General features: G+C 44.7%; 1 protein-coding gene across 2 annotated transcripts in view; it reads left to right on the top strand.

The window, feature by feature from the left end:
• The window catches only part of Slc4a4 (solute carrier family 4 member 4), a 322,837-nt gene that overhangs the window by 38,530 nt on the left and 263,030 nt on the right, over positions 1 to 21,277 (top strand). For both annotated transcript variants that reach the window (XM_052198847.1, XM_052198846.1), the window contains exon 2: positions 10,291 to 10,364. In XM_052198847.1, the coding sequence (XP_052054807.1) occupies positions 10,292 to 10,364 (73 nt within the window). In that variant the 5' untranslated portion in view covers position 10,291. The remainder of the gene's footprint in view (positions 1 to 10,290; positions 10,365 to 21,277) is intronic.

Here is a 21,277-nt window from a genome sequence, read left to right as displayed (position 1 = left end):
AGTGAGAAGGGGTGAAGAAAAGCTCTAAGAAGGGATGGATACACTCAAAAGATATTACGTGCTGTATAGACTTGGTGTCACGACGCTCCGTGTAAATATACGCTAAAGGGTGCAGAGAATAATATGGGCATATAAAAACTGGGTTTCTATAACGATTGAATTCGATAGCAATGTTGTAATTTGTAAAGTGCTTGTCACAGACCTTGGCAAGTAGTAAGCACTTGCAACATGACTTCAACTGTAGATAATAAGGAGAGTTCAGGTGAGGGCACATCTCTGTTACTCTGCTAAATAGATGTATTATTAAAGAAACTCCTAATGACTTCTGGTTAGACCTAGAAACGACTGGATCTATTATCTCTCATCAGAGAAGCTTCTATTGGCAAATAGATGGTAAATAACAGAGACACAACTGGCCAAGGTGTGGAGAACAAGAGACGGAAGAGTGTTCAGCCCTAAATTAAACATATATACTGCACCAGCCTTCCAGAGGCTCAGAGATGGTTGTGGAAGAGGGTGGGGTGAGCAGTGTCTTCTGCAGACAGTAGGGCAGGTGCACACATGAAGTCACAGTGGGTGTGAGGGCATGCATAAGAAATACTCTCGGAAGCCTAAGTCAGACCGCACGCCAGCACCGAGTGGGGATGGGCATGAAGTTTTACCCCTGGACAAGGGGATATTATTAGCAATTAGATGCTGAGAGAGGGAGGGCCAGCTTGCTTCCCTAATGGTTTTGTCCCTGATTGATCAAGCACACTCCAGTAGAAGGCCACATGTTCAAGAGTATTTGGGCAGCTCATACTGGCCTTGATGGAAAAGAGAAAAAGCCAAACTGTTGAGTAGTAGGGAAGGGGTGGATTTGGGAAGGGTTAGGGGTGGGTGGGATTATTATCAACATACATAGAAAGTTGTCAAAGAACTAACTGAAAATAAGGTATGGAGGAGAAGTAAGCCTTTCAGAAGTGATCTAATGATATGCCATGCCACATGCATAAAATGGCAGAGAACCTCTGAGCATCCTTACTCAGTCTTCACTTCTACCCCTGCTGTCCCTATTTTATGGGGAAACCAAGTCTTGGGGGCAGGAATAAGAGCAAAGGGTGGACATCTATGTGTATGATGATGTCATAGTGGAACCGTTATTTCACATGTTAACCACATTGAACTGGTTAAAAGAATGAACAGCTTGAATATTCATCAGCAGCATATAAGTCAGGCAAACTGTGATAGTGTCCAGATTGGAATAATGCATAAATAATTCTTAATACGTTGCCTGGAACGTATTAAGAGCTTCACCAAATGCCGGCAGCCACGTTGCTGCCAGTCTGTCGGTCGTTCGGGACAGAAGATGTGAACTGTTGGGCTGCAATATTGATGAGAAAAGGGGAGGGGAAGCACTTTTGCTGATGTCAGTTCTGTGTGTCAGAGGTGACCAGGGCAGAGGCTACACCAGATCAGGTGCCATGTGGCTGACTCCCAACCTGGTGTCCTGAAAAAAAAAAATCCCTGCTTTTGAGTCTCTACCCGTCTACCATCTTGAATCTAATCTGAGATTAATATCTATGAATCTAAAATAAATGTTTGTCGAATCATAGACTGATACAGATGTCAATGTGATGTGGCATTTACTTACTGGTGCAGCCTGTGGACTACCTACTCTAGATAACTAATCACTGACCAAGCTGAAATGTCTAGAGCTTAAGGCTTTGACATTCCAACACTTTGTCCTATTTGCAAGTAGCTGCCAGGTAGCTTCTTGGTACACATGGGATTTTAATTTGTCCAGTTGCAGGGCTGAGGAGCAGGGCTGAGCCTTGTGCTGATTTCTTATGTGGCTTCTGGGTATCTGATGTGCTAATTAGAGAAGCAAATCCCATGCAAGGTAGGGAAGGCAGGAGCTAAAGTGTGTGTATGTGTGTGTGTGTGTGTGCTGAGCCTCCTCTTCTATGTTGAGTAGCTTATAGTCCACACAGAAGGTTCTTATAAAGAAGAACCAATGAATGATACTCAAAAGGAGGTAGATGCTAAACTATTTTATGAATGAGTGGATTGGAAGGGAAAGCGCTAGAAGCCAGTGGCACAAGCTGGAAATTGCTAGTGAGGTAGATGGGAAGCTTGCCATCCACTCTTGCTTTAAGACTAGCATTGTAGATTGCCCCCTTGACTGGAAGACACCCTCGTTACATGATGGGCTTGCAGCTGTACCTATCTGTTTTCCCATCATTCTATGCGGTAGGTTCCTTTAGCCCTCGCCCCCCCCCACCCCCCCCCCCCGCCCCGACTTCTCTCGTGGAGCAATAATACCTGTGTCTTGTTTTACTCCTATCTTGGGACCTTTCTGTTCTTACACCAAACTCCTTGAAGAGAGACAGTTGAAAGTTAAGGGTTTAGAGGGAAGTCTCTGTCTTCTGCCTGACAGGAAAAATCCTAAGAAGACATTTAAAGAGCCGGTGCTTCAGGAGACATGAGGTTCTTATTGGGAGACCAAGAAATTCCATTAAACAATCATGAGTGTAAACTGAGTCAGGGGATTGTCTTCAGCACCAGGCTCTCAGGCTCTGGTTAGCATGGAATGCCCTTCCCAGGGGTCTCACTGATAGCATGTTATGTATGTCCTTGCAGAGGTCTCCCTTTGGACCCCAGTGGCTTTCTTATCCCCAGAGCCTGTCTGGACCTCTTGCCACTTCAGGCCTTGGCTTTTGTTATGCAGTCTGATCCAGTCTGTCAGAGCTCAGATGGCGACCTGGGTACAGAGCTTGGGAGGCCCTGCCCCAACATGGAGAAGATTCAATGGGAGAGTTCAAAGGGAACTCTTGTTGGGAGTTGTGGGAACCAACTCTCATTGGGACCGAATTCTAGCTTTTGGCTTATGGATTGTTCAGATCCTAGTATTTTATCTGGCCCATACAAATTTCATGTAGATGCACTAAGATTAATTGGATTTGGTAATTTCAGGGAGTTATTTAAATACCTAAACCAGCGTGAACTGCTTTAGGCTTATTGGAAAGAGATACTGAAGTGAGTTTGTCCACTGTCTCAAAGACATAGTTACTAAAGAGGTTGCACTCAGTTTCGCCATTTTTCTGTCTGCACCTAAGCACCAAGCAAAATAATATGTCCAGAATGATAAGTGAATACGTCTTAACTGAAATTTTGTCTCAGTTGCAGATTTGAAGGCATAGCTGAGGAGTAATAGAGAAATTGCTTTTGAAGGACAACCCTACACCTGGCCAATTTTGCTCCGGGCTGATTATCATTTTAGAAAACTATAGCATAACCTGTATTTCCACTTCTGAAGTTCCCAGAACTCTCCAGATCTACCCAGTTTTATTTGTCTTCTCCCCTCTCTGTCTACATTCTATATGGTTTATTGCCTGTGTAGATCCATGTCCCTGTCACCAGGGATGATAAGATGCAGAGTTCAGCTGGGACCACATCCATTGCTGTACTGCACATTTGTAACCACCAGCACTCCCATCTCTAATCCCAGGAAACTTCAAGCCGGATTCTTTATATGTAAAAATTGACATTTCAGAAATGGTATATAAATGAATTATACAATATGTAGTCTTTGATGCTGGGTCTTTGTCTTAGCATAATAACCCCCTATAGATACATCGTTTTAGTGTGTGGATCAGTGGCTTATTCTTGCTTACCACTAAGCAGTATTCCATGATATGGATGAACTATAGCTTTGAAACCATAACCATCTGCCTATAGAAAGGCACTAGGGCCAGGTCTAACTTTTAGCTCTTATGAATAAAGCTACCATGAACACTCATGGTCAGGTAGAGTACAAAGGAACTTTTAAGACAGTTTATAAGTCTCGAGTTATGTGTAGCATGATCCTGCTCTGGGTTGCACTTTTACCTTTTCTTTAGCCTGAAATCTGATTTCACGTGGGGCCCTGTTTCTCAGGTCCTCGGCCTGTGTCAATGACCAGGCTGACTAGGGAAGTCCTGAGTTGGGAGGGAGGCTTAGTCCACATTGTGGCCTATTGCTCTGCAGGAGACGAGGCTGTGCTCAGCCATGCTTGTCAGTTTTGCTATGCCGATCTCTCTCTCTTTTCTTAATATTTCTATCCAGAGCTTTAGTCCTGTGCATGGTTAAACCAGTGACCAAGTTGTTCTCCCTCACTTCCTGTGGGATTACAAGGCCCTCAGGGACCTCTGTGAACTTTTCAAGGGAACAAACTTTCCTTCCTTCTCCTCTTGCAGCCGGCTGTAGTGAACACATGTTGCCAAAAGATGGCAGTGTGCTTTGCAGAGCTGAGATGGCTCTGTCACCCATGACAGCTGAATGTTGTTCTTTATGGACATTCGCAAATAGGGACCGCACATTTTACAAAGTAACCAAAAGCACCAATAAAATGCTGTTGGTTAAAAAAAAATACCTCAAAAGAAAATATCGTGTTGCAGAGAGCTTATAATAAGAATGATTCTCTACCTCTTAGAAGTGTTGAGGACAGGGAACATTGTTTAGGCATTTTGTGTAGTTCTGAAGTAGAAATCTGTGATGTGCTATGTTCTATCTTTAATCAGATTTAAGGCCAGCCAAAGGGCAGGGGGAGCCTAATTTTGAGGTCTGAGCTTTGTGATACCTTCAGACTGTAAGTAAAGTTCCCTAGCAACACTGTATACATAATTATCACAGCAGTAATAGCAGATATAAAAATCTTCACTCTCAGTATTTTTCCACGCTCTATACATATCTGTGCCTTGGGGCATGTGAGTGCAGAATTGTTTAGCATTTGCTGTGTACAGAAAGGCTTTTATACAAGGAGAGGTGATGGGTTCATTGGATGTCATAAACAAACCAAGCTGGCGAGGGTAGAATAGAATGTTTAAATACAAGGTTAACTAATAAAATCGAAGCTGCGTGCACGAATTGAACCAGTGATGTCAAACTCTAGTTTGGACATGTTGACAGTCGGAGTCATTCTGCTCCCTGGTGCCACCTCTGGAAGCAGTCAGAAGTCCCTGACAACACTGGCTGTGGGGGAGATGAGCTGGTTCTGGACTCTGGCTGCCCGCTCTCGCATAGCCCCTCTATACCACGGATAGCATGCTGAGCTTAATGTGTTCATTCTATACAATAGATGCCACGATCCCAGGACACACAGCACAACTGCCATCCTGGGGTGACAGGGAAACAGGTGGCTCCAACTCAGGCAGCAGCCTTTTTGCTAGTGCACCTCTTGGCAAAAGCCCCAGGCTAAGACAGAACTGAGCTGCATGAAGTTCTAACTCTGAAACCAGATGCTGTTACCATAGAGACAAGCGAACTGCTACTGTGGGAGGCGCGACAGGGAAGCACGGTAGAGGCAGGCAGGAGGGCAAGTGAGGCGAATCTAAAGGCTAGCATGCCCGTAGACCTTCAACCTTTAACGGCACAGTGACTAGCAGGCTGGTGTTCTTGAAACTTGTGTGCTGGCAGCCTGCCACTTGCTGAGTGGCAGCTGCTGGCGCTGTGAGTCCTTGTCGGTGAGCACGTTGGCAGTTGGCAAGGGCTCAGGGGGGTGGGATCTCAGAGGGCTGGAATGTGGACGGGTGCTCCGGGCCCAGTGGCTGACAGTTTTGCACAAATGTTTCTCGTGCCTGACTTAAGTCACCCTCACAGGCCTGCTGCGTGATTAGGACCGGCTGGTGAGAGCCTGCCCATTTGGCAGGCCATTTGACATGTGTTCCAGCTAAATCATTTTGCTATCCCAGAATAATGGAGAATTAGAACCCCCTCCTCCCTCCCCCCTCCCCCATGGGTCTGGACTTGTGTAGAAGGAGTATAACTTCTCCAATCAGAGGACAGGTGAAGGAAGGACACTGACCCAAAGTGGATTTTACACTCACTGATGGGAGGCTTGCCCTCCCTCACCCCTGATACTGGGAAGGAGCTTCCAGATCTGTTCTGATTTTTCGCCTCATGCTGGCCCTGCGAGCAGCAGCCCAAAGATGGAAGCATGCTTCCTTCTCTGTTTTCAGCAAATGCGGGCATGTGCAAAGGACATTTTAGAGGACAGATTTGGGGGCCTGATGAGGGACTGGATGAGTTAATTTCTTCCTACTGATTTATAGAAGGGGGAAAAACAGTTAGGCCAGCCCCTTTACATGGTATCTCTGTCTTACTAATAATAGCCAGCAACGGCTAAGAGGATGTAAGGCTGAATAACGGATAATTGTCATGTCGAGGAGAGAATGCCTCTGCTCCTGTGTAGAAGGAACGCCGCCTGCCCGCCATGCTGGGTGTCTTTGCTCGGCTTCACTCGCTCCTTTTCGGCAGAGAAGAGGCCTTTTTGCAGGCACTCTGCACGAGCCATCCGAGAGAACGAAGTTCTGATGACTTGCTATGTATAGTCTTGACGGGAATGTGAAATATGCACCAAAGAGCCAAGGAATGCACCAAGCATGACCCCCACTCCGCGCTCAGACGGTGGGGCTGCGTTGTTTTCTCGACTTGGCCGGAGGGCTTGGCCACTGACCTTTCTACCTTCCCTTCCAAGTCGCCTCTTGGATTTCTCGTTTTCCTTTGACTTTTTATGTGGGGCATATAATTTTGGGAAAAGCTTCGATTTCTAGGTTGAATGTTTTCTTTAGAAAATATGTCAAGAGACAACAGGATGTTTTAGGGCCTGCCTGATGGATCAGAGGGCGCAAAATGGCGTCTACAGTTGGCTGTGTTGGATTCAGCATGCTGACTGACCTGGGGTTAGTTCTATTTTCCACAGGGAGGGGAAAAAAGTTAGGGTACATGCAGTGCTCTGGGATTTTGTTGTGCTTCTGGGGAGTTTAAGAAAATGTTCTCATTGTGATGTCCTCCTTATCTGTGTGTACAAATGCTGGGTAGCTGGTGGCTCCTTGCACTTTGGACTGCTTCCTGACTTCCAGAGAAGTCTTTGGGAAGGCAGACATGGTTGTGTGTCCTTGGTGCCTGGAAGTATGCAGGGTGCACAGTATACACTCAGTGAATATTTGCTCTCCTCCTCACTGGAGGAAGGGAAGAAACAGAGGAAGGAACAGATGAACACCCTCTTCGTTCCTCGCTCCCCTAGCACTGAGTATGGCCTGTTTCAAGTGCTTCTGTAATAGACACCTGCATCCTCCATACTGGCAAATCCAACATTGGCTTCCCCATCTCTGACTTTCTGAGTTTTAAGGTGGGCTTCGTTGTTCTCTCTGACTTCCATGATATCACCCATGTCCAGTTTACACCGGCCTCGCTGCCTGCCTTGGGGGTGTTGGCGTGTTTTAGCAGGTAATCACAGGTCCGCTCCCTGAACCTACTTCTCGTTTCTGCATGCTCGCATCTGGTAATGACTCCAGCACCAGCTTGATGCATGGATTTCGCCACATTTAGCAACAGCCTGGAGTTTCTAGTTCCTGACTCAGGCAGTTCTGATTGCATCAGCAACTTTTTTTTTTTTCTTTCAGGATGCACATCTCAACCTTAAAAAGTGTCCAGAATGAAGTCTCCATGGCTTCCCAACACCCCGATTTTCACGCAATGCCCTTGGTTCTCGTGGTAGTTTGCGAGTTTCTCTTGTGCCCTAAGTATCTGTTTTCCTTATCACAGGTAGAGTGACGCTTTGAGAAGGGAAAACAGTTCATGCTGGCCTCCATCTTAACGTTCTTCAGAGGTTTCCAAAGTCCTTCAGCTCAGACTCCTTCTTCTGGTTTGCATGACCCCATCCCCTCCACTTCCTGGGAGGTGCTAAACTTTCTATGACCCCGCCCCTACTTCCTGGGCGGTGCTAAACTGTCCATGACCCCGCCCCTACTTCCTGGGCGGTGCTAAACTTTCCTCTCCCAGGGCTTCAGTGCTTGTTTTTGCTTCGAAGGCTCTCGTACATTTTCGCATGACGACTTTGCCCCAAGTCACATCACTTCCACAGAAGCCTAAGTGCGCCACTGAGACAGCCTCTAGTGGGGTTTTACTCCCTGTGAAGCTCCCTGAGCCCTCTGAGATCATCTTGTGTCTCTGTTCGCTGTTAGGCTGTTGTTGTTTCTTTTTTTAAGGAATATTTTGTCTTATTTGTAGATTTGTTCCCCTCCCTCTGCAGAATAATAGGAATATAGCAAGGAGTAATTAAATATTTGCTCACTCCATGAGTGACTGCTGTATTATTTAATCGTCCTAGAGTCTAAGGCTCAGAGAGATTGATAAAATGGCTTGATTTCTTAGCCCTTAAGGTAGTCCTTTCCTACCCGTCATCCTGCTGACTGACCCATGTCCTATTTTGTACATTTAGTTTGAGTGCAGAGAAGAAAAGTATTCTGGCGTGTATCAGGGTGAGCCGTTATGTCCAGGCTCAGGTCTCTGAAGGAAGACTCTCGTAAGTGTCCAAAAGTAATGAGCTTCTTCTCATCCAAGCACTACTACCTAGGCCCAATTCTGCTTAGTTTCTGAGATAAGACAAGATTGGGCAGCATGGCCATTGTCCGGTAATGAGTTTCCTAAGGACCAAAGGGGGGAAAAAAGAAGAAGAAAAGGAACTTACTTAGTTCCAACTTATTTTGTTACAAATTATGTTGTAGAACACTATTGTGTGTGTGTGTGTTCACTCTCTCCCTCTCCCCTTTCCCTCCTTACCTGTGTGTGTGTGTGTGTGTGTGTGTGTGTATGTGTAGTCAGCTCTTTCCTTCTACCATGTCGGTTCCAGGGATCAAACCCAGGTCATCAGGCCCAGAGGCAAGCACCTTTACCTGCTAAGACACATCCCTGGCCCAAGAAACACATTTATTAAAGGAGTATGTACTAAGTTTGACCCTTCATTCAAATCTCAAAGTAGTCAATGGAGAATTGGTATTATTGTGTGGAAGCATTGTGAGCTAGATATAGTTACTCTAATTTTATACAAGGAAAAAAAAAAAGCCCTGCAACTCAGAAAAGTTAAGTCCTTTGCTCCAGGTGGTGTAGCTATGAAGTAGTCAAACTGAATTTTTGTTTTTGCTTCTGACGTTTTATGCAAAGGTGATTGCTTGGTATGGGAGATACATTTCCTAAAATAGGAAGGGAAAAACAGAATTCAGTGTACTCCTGCCTAGATTGTAGCAAGTATCTAAAGCACCAGAACAAGTTATACAGACAATGCAGAAAACAAATTCGACCATATCCAGCGCGAGAGCGCTTAACTGGATGCTTAGAATACGGAGTGAACATGTGGGTCTCTGGCAGACCTCATATATGGGATGACACAGAGCAGCTGTCCCCGGAGAAAGTTCTTTGTTTCCAGACCCGCACTACGCAAGCAGCAATTGAGCAGTCCAGGATTTCTTTCTGTTTCCACTATAAATAGAGCTCCTGGGATTCTGTATATGGAAGTTAATGCAACGGGAAGGAGCCACAGAGTAAGGGAATAAAGCGCCACTCATTCTGTAAACTAGAAACATGTTTGGCACCGGGAGGCTGCAAAAGAAAAAAAAAACCCGCTGCTGTTCCTTGGATAGATTCTGAGGTCTTATTTAGCATATGAAATTGCAGAGTAGATCCTATTATGTAAGGAGACAGGAGGACAGCAGAACGTGGTTACAAAATGAAGAACTTCGTGCCCTTCAGAAAAGAGTTAACAGCACAGGCAGCGCACAGAGGGACCCCGGGGATAAGGGTGTGGAAATGAGTGGACAGGGTGTCACATATAGGTGCCTATTGCTGAAGTCTGGCCCGGGATAATCCTCAGATGTCAGATTTCCGTAAGGCCAACATGTGACTCCACGCTTGCCACTCAACACGGAATCCTGGGCTGGTGTTAAGGAGCTGGCTGCAAGCGAGGCTCCCAGTGCGCGTTAGCCTAACTCCCTGTCGCTCTGTGTGTGGGTGGGTGTGCGTGCGCTCCTATGAGGGGATACATTTTGTGCAGTGGGTGTTTAAAGAGCTAAGCCCTGAAACTGGATTTCCACAACGACTATCACGAGCACTCCAGACACACCAAACTTCCTCTCTTGGTATTTTTTTTTTCCCTTTTGCTCTCATCTCTGTTTCTCCCTTCTGCAACTCCCTAGAGGGAGAATCCCCCTCCACATCCAGCCTTCAAGATTGGGATTATTTTCTGTTCCCTATCCATGTGGCTACCCTTTCAAGGTTAGAACTGAAGCTATGTGGGGCCAGCACATTCTCCAGCACCAGAGGAGAAGAGCTGCGTGAAGGAGTGACAGCCACCAGAGGAAGAGGAGAGGGACTCTGCCCTGCTGCAAACATGAACAGCAGCCTGCAGGTTAACCTGCCCAGAAGCTGGGCTGCTTCGAGTGGCTCACTCCAGGAGAAGTCTGAGCATTCTTTTTTTCTTTTTTATTACTATAGGATGGAGGATGAAGCTGTCCTGGACAGAGGGGCTTCCTTCCTTAAACATGTGTGTGACGAAGAAGAAGTAGAAGGTGAGCCCCTTGGGTCTGGGAAAGTGTGTGTGTTGTGTCCATGTCTCTGTAGATCAGGACATTTATATAGTTCATGCATCTTGTATTTTTTGAAGTTAAGCATCAAGTCCTGCTTGTGGGGTTTCCTTAATCTCTATCTTTTGCCTCAATACAGGACATGATTTTAGGAACTTCATCAGACTCTGAGATTTGAATTCAGCAGGGTCTTACCTGTTTTTATATATATATATATATATATATATATATATATTTGAAGTGTTATATTGAAGCAGGTGCTTGTGTGAGCATTGTATGTCCCCATCATAAATGAATGTTTTACTAGGTATTTCCCGGAAGCTACCAGATCTATAGAAATATGACTGTTAGCACCTTCTACTATTTTTTTTAAATAGCTTATAGGGGAGAGAAACAGATGTTGCTGGGGAAAGAACGATAATCATTGTTGTAGAAAAAAACAGATCTAAGCTGAGGGTTGAGCATGGTTGTCATGGACGAGCCTTAGTTAAGAAAACACGGGCGAGCATTTTTGATCTGAAAAACTCCTCAGAACCTCTTTCGCTAATGTTTCTTTCCAGTGCCTGTTAAAACTGGAGAGGAGTTCCATTTTATCTGGTGCTGACATACTGGAGCATGCACCCCCTCCCTTAACCTCCTGACTTATCAGTAACGTTGGGGGAGTGCTTGCTGCTTGGCTGGTAGTGAGAAGGCAAGGTCTCATTAGTAGTTATCGAGGTAATGATGTCAAGGCATCGCAAACATGTTCTATGGTCGGTATTTAGTATGAGGGTTATAGATAGCATTCTATTATTGGTATTGAGTATCAGGGCTATAGATAGCATCAAATGGAAGTCACAGATGAGCGATGTGATCAGCTCCTCCTGTGAGTGTCACCTGAGAGGCAGTTCTGTGTTTTGGAGGCTGGTCCTTGTGGAGTGACTGGTCCTTGTGGTTAGCATTTTGTGCCTCCTAAAACCTTGGTGCAGAGGACAATGGGGTTGAGAAGAGGAGAGTTGATGTTCTATGTTCTAGAGTGGTTCTTCAAGCAGATGGAGCACCTGGTTGAGGGTTTTTTGTGCCCCTGTGCTCCCAGGAACACCACCAGAATGGTAGTTATGCTGTTTCTCATGTTTCCTTAGTGAGTTTCTTCTGCCCCATGAGGATGATTGGTGGTCCCTCTGCCCCACCCCCTGGCTTCCCATAGTCAGCCTTGAGGCTGACTAACAAGAATTCAATGCCTGAGTTTCTTAGAAAAATGGAAACTACAGTATTTTCTCTCGTATAGTTTTCTGGGCTCTTTGTAGTTGTTACAGTGTGGCTATGGGAAAAGTGTCACGTTGCAGAAGGCAGAGGAGTAAATCTTGTCTTCACTGCTGAAACTCTGCTGCAGTCACTGTCATTGTCCCTGACTGTAAAGGAGGAGACACAGTCACCAAGTTAGAGCAAAAGAAATGATGCAGGTTTGGGTGAAAACGCTGTGGTCTTAGAACAATTAGGTGAGAAAGCCTTGAGAGTGGGAATGCATGTTGTGCACACGGTCTCCTTGAGAACGGGGCTCTAGTTGAGTTCTCAGGAGATGTAAATCTAGACTCCTGAAGGTGCTTCAGATCAACAGCCCAGTACTGCAGTGGGTGACTGTACTTGGGTTCTTAAAGCTTTGGCAAAGGTCTGTACTTCCTGAATTATTTCCCTTGATTTTCAAGCTGAAAATTAATCTATCGATCACAGAATAAATCATAATATAAATAGCACATGACTCTGTAGCCAGCTTTCTTTGGGAGAGAAGCAAAAGAGGCAACCAGAGGTTATGGAAGCACCTGTTCAGTGCCAGAAACATGGCAACGAAGTTGGCACTTTCCGGTTCTCACAAGACACCACGTTAGAGTTGCTCATTCCTGTTGCTGGCCGGTGCCTCGGCTGGCCTGATCCCTTTTATGTCAAGGCCTGCCATGTCCTCTCCTGTTGAGAACGTTTAGCATGAGAGTTGCTCGTGGTGGGTTTGGTGGAGACCTCCAGTGTGGAGAGGCTCCTCCAGTAGACAGGTTGGAAGTCCTGAGCTGGCTCCTCCTCCTTCAGAGCTCTTCCAGGTGTCTTTGTCCTCTCTCAGCTGGCTTCATCAGATAGAGTTGGCAGGACTGAAATGTAATACTAGCTCTGGGTGAGGGTACCAAGACGTTGAGGTGGACCAAGGTTTGATGGCCCGTCTGTGGGTCCTGTGATGGGTGAGGAAATGGATGGTTGTCGTCATGACGTCTGACGGAGATGAACTTTCAAATGGGGATGTGTTTCTCGAGGTTATGGGTGTGTTGCATATGTATAATTTCATAAAAGGGGGCATTCCTGAGGGGGGACAACGTGTTGCTTCCTGAGTAGCTGAGATTTTGGCACACTTAGGAAGAAGTTAAGACTGTGGCTTAAGGGTCGAGAGAGTTCAAAGGGCAATGAGTTGAGCGCCTTCCTGTAAATTATCAGATATGTTTTCTTTGACCCCAGAAGTTATTTCTTTTCCTTCTAAGATGACCATGATTCAAGCATACTATAATGCACCTTGCAAAAGTAAGCTAAAAACTTTGCTTTTTAGCAATTTCCATGAGTTTCAGTAACTGAGGTCAGGAGCTGTGTTTGGTTTGACGTGTTCATACAGGGAAAATAGTTCCTAGAATCCCTGAGGTGGGATGCCTGGATTCAGTTCACAGAGGCAGGAAGAGCTCCGGGTTCTCACCTGGCTTCTTCTAACAGTGTTCTGGGGCTGGAGAAACCGAGACTTCAGACCATGCCCCCGGTTCACCTTGTTCAACTTTACTCTTAGTGGGCGGCCTAGCACTTAATCTACCCCCTAAAAAAATCTCAATAGAGAACCATCAGCTGCCAGACCTCCCAGAGAACAGGGTGAATCAGGAGAGCAGTCACCCTTTGTTTAAATGATGAACTTATCTCTGCCGCATATATTTGAAGACTTAAACTGTGTTTCCATAAATTTTCCCTCATGTGTTAATGGCTTAGATACAGCAATTCTGAAAAAGAAAGCCAAGTGCCAATTTTGATCTGTAAAAACAAGCGGAAGCTTTTAGATTCGTTCTTCCGCAGGCCACCTTAGGCTTTGTGGGGCTTTGCAGTTGGCATTCAGCGCCAAGTGTATCAACTTGGAGGAAGAATTCTGTGACTGGGACACGGATATCTGCCCTGGATGGAGAAGTCTAGGCTTATTCTTGGGCCCTGCTGTATAGAACTGGTCAGCGGATGAGAAAGCGGTGCTGCTGGAACAATGTAGACCACGGGGAGCAAAGCCTTGGGTTCGATTTCAAACATAGACATGGGAAATGGCCAGGCTTTGTGGGTCAAGCCAAGCTTGAGATAGCTCCTCCCCATCCCCCTACCAGGATGGGAGGAAATTAAAAAAAAGATGAGATTAAAAAAAGTCAGCTTGGAGCTCAGGAGAGTGGTATGTATCTTACATCCAGTGCTTGAGAACCCAAGGCAGGAGGATCAGGAGTTCAAGGGCAGCCTGAAGACCGTGTCTACACACACACACACACACACACACACACACACACACACACACAAGTTAGCTTGGATTTTGGATCTGTGTGATATAAACAGATTACTTAATATTCTCATATTTTGCAATAGGGGAAAAAGAGCAAACTCCACCTTATCCTTTGAGATAAGGCCTTGGCTTGGCTGGGCTAGGTAACTCCCCAGCGGCCTTGGCAGCACTCACTGCATGAGGAGGGGCCTCTCCTTAACTTTGAATCCAACTAGCAGCTAAGGAAACATAAATAACGGCGGGACAATATGGTCTGAAATGTCTGTGTTTCTGGGGCTTTCTCTGTGCTCTTTCAATGCTGTGAGGATATAGTGTGGTATTTTCCCTCCATTTCAAAGCTGAGTCCCGCAGGAAGTGCATTCCCTCCTGTTGAAGGCAGGAGTAATTCTAGAATTCCTCCTATCCCCTATGGTCCTTAGGAAAGACAATACTGTTTCAAATTCAAAGTCTGGAATTTATTATGAGGGTTTTTCAGAGAAATGCATTTTGGAGGTGTTGGGCAGTATTTGGGAGCAAGTGCCCAATCACCAAATATTTTTTGAAACAAAAGCTGTGTATATAATATGTACTCAATAAAGCAAATGCAGAGTTATACATCACTCATATCTCTGCTTATACTTCTTGTTAGTATTTAGTTCTTAGCCCTTAAAATCAAGTGGTGTGGTATGTATGGTCTGTAATTTATCCTTGGCATCTTGTTCGATTTTACAAGGATAAATTACAGACCATACCACACCACTTGATTTTAAGGGCTAAGAACTAAATTCAATTTTATCTTGCTTATGTATGCATGGAGTGATAAGAAAAAGTAGCCACTAAACCTCCTCTCTCTAAACCCATCTTATTGTTCTGTTCTTTGTTTTGAAAACAGAGACTAAAATGATGAAATGGGGGCCTTTGACTTCTTGGAGGTCAGGACCTCAACATTTTACAGACATGAAATCATAATGACTTAAGCTGGTTTTCAGTAAAGGATATTGGGATGCTCTATTCATGTGTATTGGAGAAAGGTAATGTTCTAAAGAAAAAAGGCGGGGCCTGGCCTGGGAGACATTTGTTAATAATTATAATGGTTGGAAGGGTAATTGCAGAGAAGGGAGGAATGAAAACCTATCAGATGGGAAGGGAGGGGCCAGGTCAGGGCTGGGGCTATTCTGAGCTCTGGCCCTAAGTGTCTGGTTGCACTTGAGCTGCTCAGAAACTGTGTACAGAGGGAACGCTTGGGCCAAGACTGCCTAAGGAAAAGCCTTCTTAGCCGAAACAATGTATCCCCACATTGGAAAACTTGAGAGCTTTAAAAATTCCCTCCTAACTAGCAGCGTGGCCCTACATTCTCTCAGCAGATGGGCTGCTGTAGATCTTTCCAAAGTCATCCTGCCTTTTTCCCTTGGTCTCAGCTGTCCACTCCCCTGAGGTCCTAAAGCCTACAGCTCTTATCACTGTGGCTGCCGGGAACCCCTCGCTGTTAGAGAAGGGACATCTTTACCCCTAGATTTTGTCTTCAGTGAGGAAATCTGATGAAGTTTCCTGGGTTTTAGAAACAGGAAGCAGTTGTTACACCTTCCCTGAGTTTACCTCTGTTGAGAATTCCCTTGTAATGTTAAGGACTAATGGTAACTTAACCCCCTTGCAGCCATTTCCTGCTCTAATTGTTGAGCTTCATTTATGGCAATTAGCCTCAACAAATTGAACTTGGTACTTTGTGTTTTGCAAGGATTCTGACATTCTGAAATGACACTCTGGGGACAATTTTGCCTTAGATGAAGCTTTTTATCTGGTTGGTTAGTGAGATGTTATCTTACATTTTCGTTGGGAGTATCTACCAGTTGGTTTTTATCCTTGTGCTGTTCCAATAGAGTGGTTAAGCATCAGTTGGATAAACTGATTTCAACAAGACTGAATAAATAAAAATCCAGAACTGAATCCTGTTATGGAGTCATTGCCTCAGTGAAGGAAGCCTCTTAGAATGGAGAGTTTGGGTTTATTTCTCCATAAAATGGAAACAGGGAAACATGTCATTTATAATAACTTGTGGTAATTATACAAAATGGTGTTATCTATGTACGAGGCACTAAGAAGAATAGGAATGCTTTTAGATTTGGAGAGGCAGAAGATGAAGAACTTGATGTCAATGTTTGAGGGCCTGGGTCTGGCTCCTCAGAATCCTGGAGTGGGCTGATGAGTGTCTGTAACACCTGAGGTCCTCTGTGGATTGGGAAATGGAGGCATGGGTAGCTTTAGAAACTCATTGCTATCCTGGCTTACATAGTGGCAAACAGTAAAGAGAGCCTGTCCCAAGCAGGGTAGAAGGTGCGAGCTGATGTTTGATGTTGTCATCTGACCACCAAATGTGTGCTGTGGTCTACGGACACCTGCACACCCCGTCTTTCTCACTCTCTCACACACACAAGCACACACTTGGATCATCATCTCTCTAAAAGTTCTAGATAAGCTTGAGTGTGCACATCACTCTGAAGATTTTACTTGGCCGAGGTGTGTGTCCGTCCGTTTGCTTTCTCAGTTCCTCCCTCCTGGCACTTGCCTTTGCCCTTTTATCTGGTTCCCCTCACCCCTCACTGCTTTCTCTATTGGAGAGGCCAAGACAGAATGGCCAAGTGAAATTCCCCAAGGACCAGAGTCCATTTCTCTTTGGACTCTTTCTCTTTCCCTTTAAGCTCTGGATATAAGACTTAATGGTTAGACTGCTGATACACCTCACCCTTAGTTTATGAAATTGTCTCATTTTCTAAGAAGAATCATATTAAATTATATACATACCTGGGGTAAACTGCTTGCCCATTTTATCAATTAAAGCCTATAGTGTCTTCCCTGGAAATTAGAAGTGTTCTGGTGCATCGTGTTCTGACAGTGAGGAGGATATGTGAGTGCTACATGTGAGCGTAGTATATGAACACTCATAAATCACACCCTATCCCCCCCAGCACAGACTAGACTCATTGTGGGTCCTATGGGCTATTATGTAATTTAGTGACAATTAAATGAGATTATGCAACGGTGTAGATGTACTATGTATTCTAGCCTGAGCTAAATACTTCTCTGTTTTTTTTTTTAATCATTGCAAAATTTTTTAATTTTGGGGGGGAAATGAAAAGTGGGGCTTGGTGAATATGATCAGAGTGAGACTGGAATAAAGATCAGCTGAGTTCCCTTTGGTACCTGGTGAGCTTGCTGCTGAGATACTGTTTCTATTTCGCCTTACCCTCTGACTGATTCCGAAAGGACTGAGGCAGGAGGCTGCCGTGATGGGTTCACGGCAGGTTCTGCACAGTGCACCCCGACACTGTTGATTGCCAGCTGGATGAGAGGCGAAGGGTGTGGAGGGTGGTGAGTGACATCCACTGAGTCAGCGGTATGGGTGACTTAAATAATTCCCATCTCTGAATAGCGAGAAGGCTTTTAAGTCTGCTAATTGCTTTTACCTTTCACAGGGTTGGAATGTGGAGACAGCTGTCCTAAGGTATTCATTGGGTTCACCTTTAGACGCCGTTGATTTCGAAAGAACTCCACGAGATATTTTTTACAGAATATTTTCAAGGTTGAATGCGCAATGTTTTTTTTTTTTTTAAGCTGGGCTGAAACATCTGGAAATAGAAATAAGGGTTAAATTTGGGTAATGTTAGCCAATACCTCTCTTGCAGAGGATCACAATCACATATTTATAGGTTGTTGAGGTCATCAACCAAGTCCTTGGCTGACTATTACAATTTTACTAAGAATTTCTGTTTGTACTGCAAAATCAGGGCAGTGTCTTTGGCCTCCAGTTGAAGACTTTAACTGAATCCAGCAGATACGTGTCTTTGGTAAATTCAATCAGAATCTGATTGTTCAGGGTTTTACTTGCTTTGATTCAGTCTGTGTTGTGGCTCGGAGGACATGGTGGAGTAGCAGGAGTCTCTGGACCTGTTTCTATTCCTGGCTCTGCACTGCCTCTCTAGGTGACACAGGCAAATATCACTATAGCTATCGACTGATTTCCTCCTTCTATGAGCAGTGCTTCACAGATTCTTGGTTAATAACCCTGGACACATTGATATTCATAACAACAATTGTGAATTACTTAAGTTGCAACTTCTATGATTTTTTTCCTGTTGTTTATCTGTTTTTATGGTGCCCACTTAGCTTGGAAAGCATTCTACCATGGACTTTCAGGCCAGCCTCTGTGGACTCTTTTTTTTTTTTTTTTTGTATCTAAAGAAATACCATTTATAACCCTGTCCCCCGTGGGTTTTGCTAAAAATATAAGCAATGACATCTGAAATCTTGAGGATGAACCTTATAATTTTAAGGTATTACCTCCTGCAGATGTAATTCTGGTGTGAAATTTATCTTTCTGCTCAACACGATCTCGCCAGTGGTTGCTATGACTGCGGAACACCCCCAGACCAAAGTCGAAATACTGATATCTAGATTTCAATAGATTAGTTGATTAATACCCATGTTAGCCATCCCTTCTTAGTTGTAATTGAAGGGTGATGCTTCCACTCTTTCAGCCTTCTAAAATGATAAGAGCAGTTGCATGTATAACCTCTGTTCCTTTGAATGTGAAGACATTCCTGCGAGGGTGCAGTTTCTTCTGTCCAGTCACATAAAGTAGACTGTACCATATACGTGGGTGAGGTCACATGAGAACCTAGGACATTTATCTCATGGGATAAAACTGAGACCTAAAGGATGGGAAGGGATTGGCTAGAGGAAGGATGAGAGAGGAATCCTGGGCAGGCATGTCTGTAGACTTGGAGTAGAAGAGATAGACAAATTGAAGAAAGAGAAAGTAGGTTAGTATGCCAAATCATGAGACCAGGCAGACAGTGGCCTGAAGTAGGTGAGACCTAGATAAGTTGTTGCATTTATTTATTTACTGTATGATGGATTGGTCTGGACATTTATGAACATGTTCTTTATACATCTGTATGTAAGATAGAGTTTAAGGTTAGTTGTCTTTCTTTTGTTCTCTACATTATTATTACTATTTAAAGATTTATTTATTTTATGTATATGAGTACACATTGGCTGTCTTAAGACACACCAGAAGAGGGCACCAGATCCCATTACAGAATCTGATCAGGTTGTGAGCCACCATGTGGTTGCTGGGGATTGAACTCAGGACCTTTGGAAGAGCAGTCAGTGCTCTTAACCATGGGGACATCTCTCTAGCCCCTCTACATTATTTTTTTGAGACAGGGTCTGTCACTTAACATGGAGATCACCCTTTGGCTAGTCTGTCTAGACTGGGCACTCTGGGGATATTTGTCTTTGCCTCATCTGCCTCCAGGGCCTACATTTTCTTTGAGTGCTGGAAATCTGAGCTGAGGTCCCCACACTTACACAGCAAGCACTTCTACCACTGAGCCTTTTCCCCAGCTCTTACCTAGCTATTGAAGCCAAGAGTCTCACGCTGTAGCCTGGGGTGGGCTGGAATTCATTTTGTAGCTCAAACTGGCCTCAAACTCCTGGCTGTCTTTCAGGTGCGGGAATTATAGGTATGACCCACCAGGTCTGTTAATTCTGCTGAAGACTGGGAATTCTGTTGGGTGTCTCCAAAGCGTATGCAAAGGGTTTTAAGCAAGGAAGAGATAAGTAACATTTTGCAAGAAAGGTTTGTTTTGACTGCTGGATGGCAAGAACTCCCCAGGAGGACAGAAATAAAAGTGGAGAGTCTGATCAAAGCGGGAGATGATTTGTGTGTGTGTGTGTGTGTGTGTTGGCCAACTGGGGGCAGAAGAGTTGGAGAGGTATGGTTTAAATCCCCAGGATTTACTGATGGATGGATAGATAGGTGGGTGACTGCTATATGGATTTTTGCTATGAGCCACCTGGGGGCTCATTTCTCATTTTGTAAGATGATTAAAACTGGTGTGATAGGAACTCTCAACCATGTGAACCTGTTCAATTCCTGATAGCCATCCATATGTAGACCTGGGATGTAAGCAGCTGGCTGTATAAGATGGAACCACGAAGAGGAATCAGGGAGGGAGAAAGCAACATGGAAGTCCTAGTGACATGGCTCTCCTAAGCCACGGGAATGATGACACTACTTAAGGTAGAAACTTGAAAGTCCTAGGCAGATGTCCTGCGTATCAGATATTTACATCACAACTCATAGCAGTAGCAAAGTTGCAGTTATGAAGTAGCAATGACATAATTTTGTGGTTTCAGGGTCACCACATCATGAGGAACTGTATTAAAGGGTCAAAGCATTAGGAAGGTTGAGAGCCACTGCTCTAAGGCGTTGGTACAAAGCTGTTAGCTCTCCCTTCTGTGTGTTTAGCTGTACTTGACTCTTAACTAGAAAGGATCTCACTAAAGATCTAGCCTAGTGTTCTCACCTTACAGTGAAAGGATTGGGCAGTTGCTGGAGTAAGCAGGGGGCCGCCTTTCCTGTCAGTGCTGGTTCCCAGAGGGTAAGCTCTGCTTGTTCTCTCTGGAGGGGAGAGATGTGTACATGGAGATGAATGAGACCCAGATAAGGCATTTTGAAGAATAAGAAGTGGGATCTGAAGGGAGCGTGAAGGTGCTGGAAAGGCTTTTAAGTGGACGAGAGAGAAAGACTCCATCAGCCTGGGTGGGCTCACCATTGCTGAGACTCCTGATAGGATGGACACACATCCCATGCAGAACATTTTCATATTCTGGTGCAGCTTATGGGACTAATGGTTGTAGATCTAAATTTGTCATTTTGTGACAGGAGCATATTCGGAGATACACTGAGCTTGTTTCCCTTAGCTACTTGGTAATTTAATAGGTTCATCATTTTTTTTTAAGTGTGTTTTCTAGCTGTTTAATGGGAGGGCTGATGACAGGCACATAGCATAGTCATGGGAACAGGAAACGTGTGCTTCTATAGCCTGGGGAACCTAGAGTGCTGCCTGTCTCTGTACTTCTTAAATTGGCTCTTTGGCTTGAGTAGGCTTGATGGAAATGAAGCCACGGAATAAAAGTAATTCTAGTGCACCCTGGCTCTCAAAGTATATCAGTGGTGGAGGTGAAGATAGGAGCTTAAATTTTCTCTGGGTGCATATGGAAATCCATCATCATCAAGATTTGAGAGGTGGTCTTATTTAGGCTAACGTGCCTCTTGTGGCATTTTCTTTAGTTCTTGGTGATCGTTATAGTCCTGTGCCATTCCTTAAATCTCATTTACCTACATACAGACTGGAAGAGAAGAGCATCGGGTAAAGCAATTTGAGATATTTCATTTGTGATTAGCCATGAGTATATCGTGGATTATCCGCCTCTAGAGTGTAAGTCTAGTCTTCCTATTGCTCAGTCACAGTTAAGCCACTGCAGACAGGGAAGCCATAGCAGGGTCAGGGCTGGACAATGTATTTGGAATGAGGGGATGAATGTT

This window comes from Apodemus sylvaticus, chromosome 11, assembly GCF_947179515.1.
Source record: "Apodemus sylvaticus chromosome 11, mApoSyl1.1, whole genome shotgun sequence".
NCBI lineage: Eukaryota > Metazoa > Chordata > Mammalia > Rodentia > Muridae > Apodemus > Apodemus sylvaticus.
Note: the sequence above shows the minus strand (reverse complement) of the source record. Positions and strands in the feature narration are given on the sequence as shown.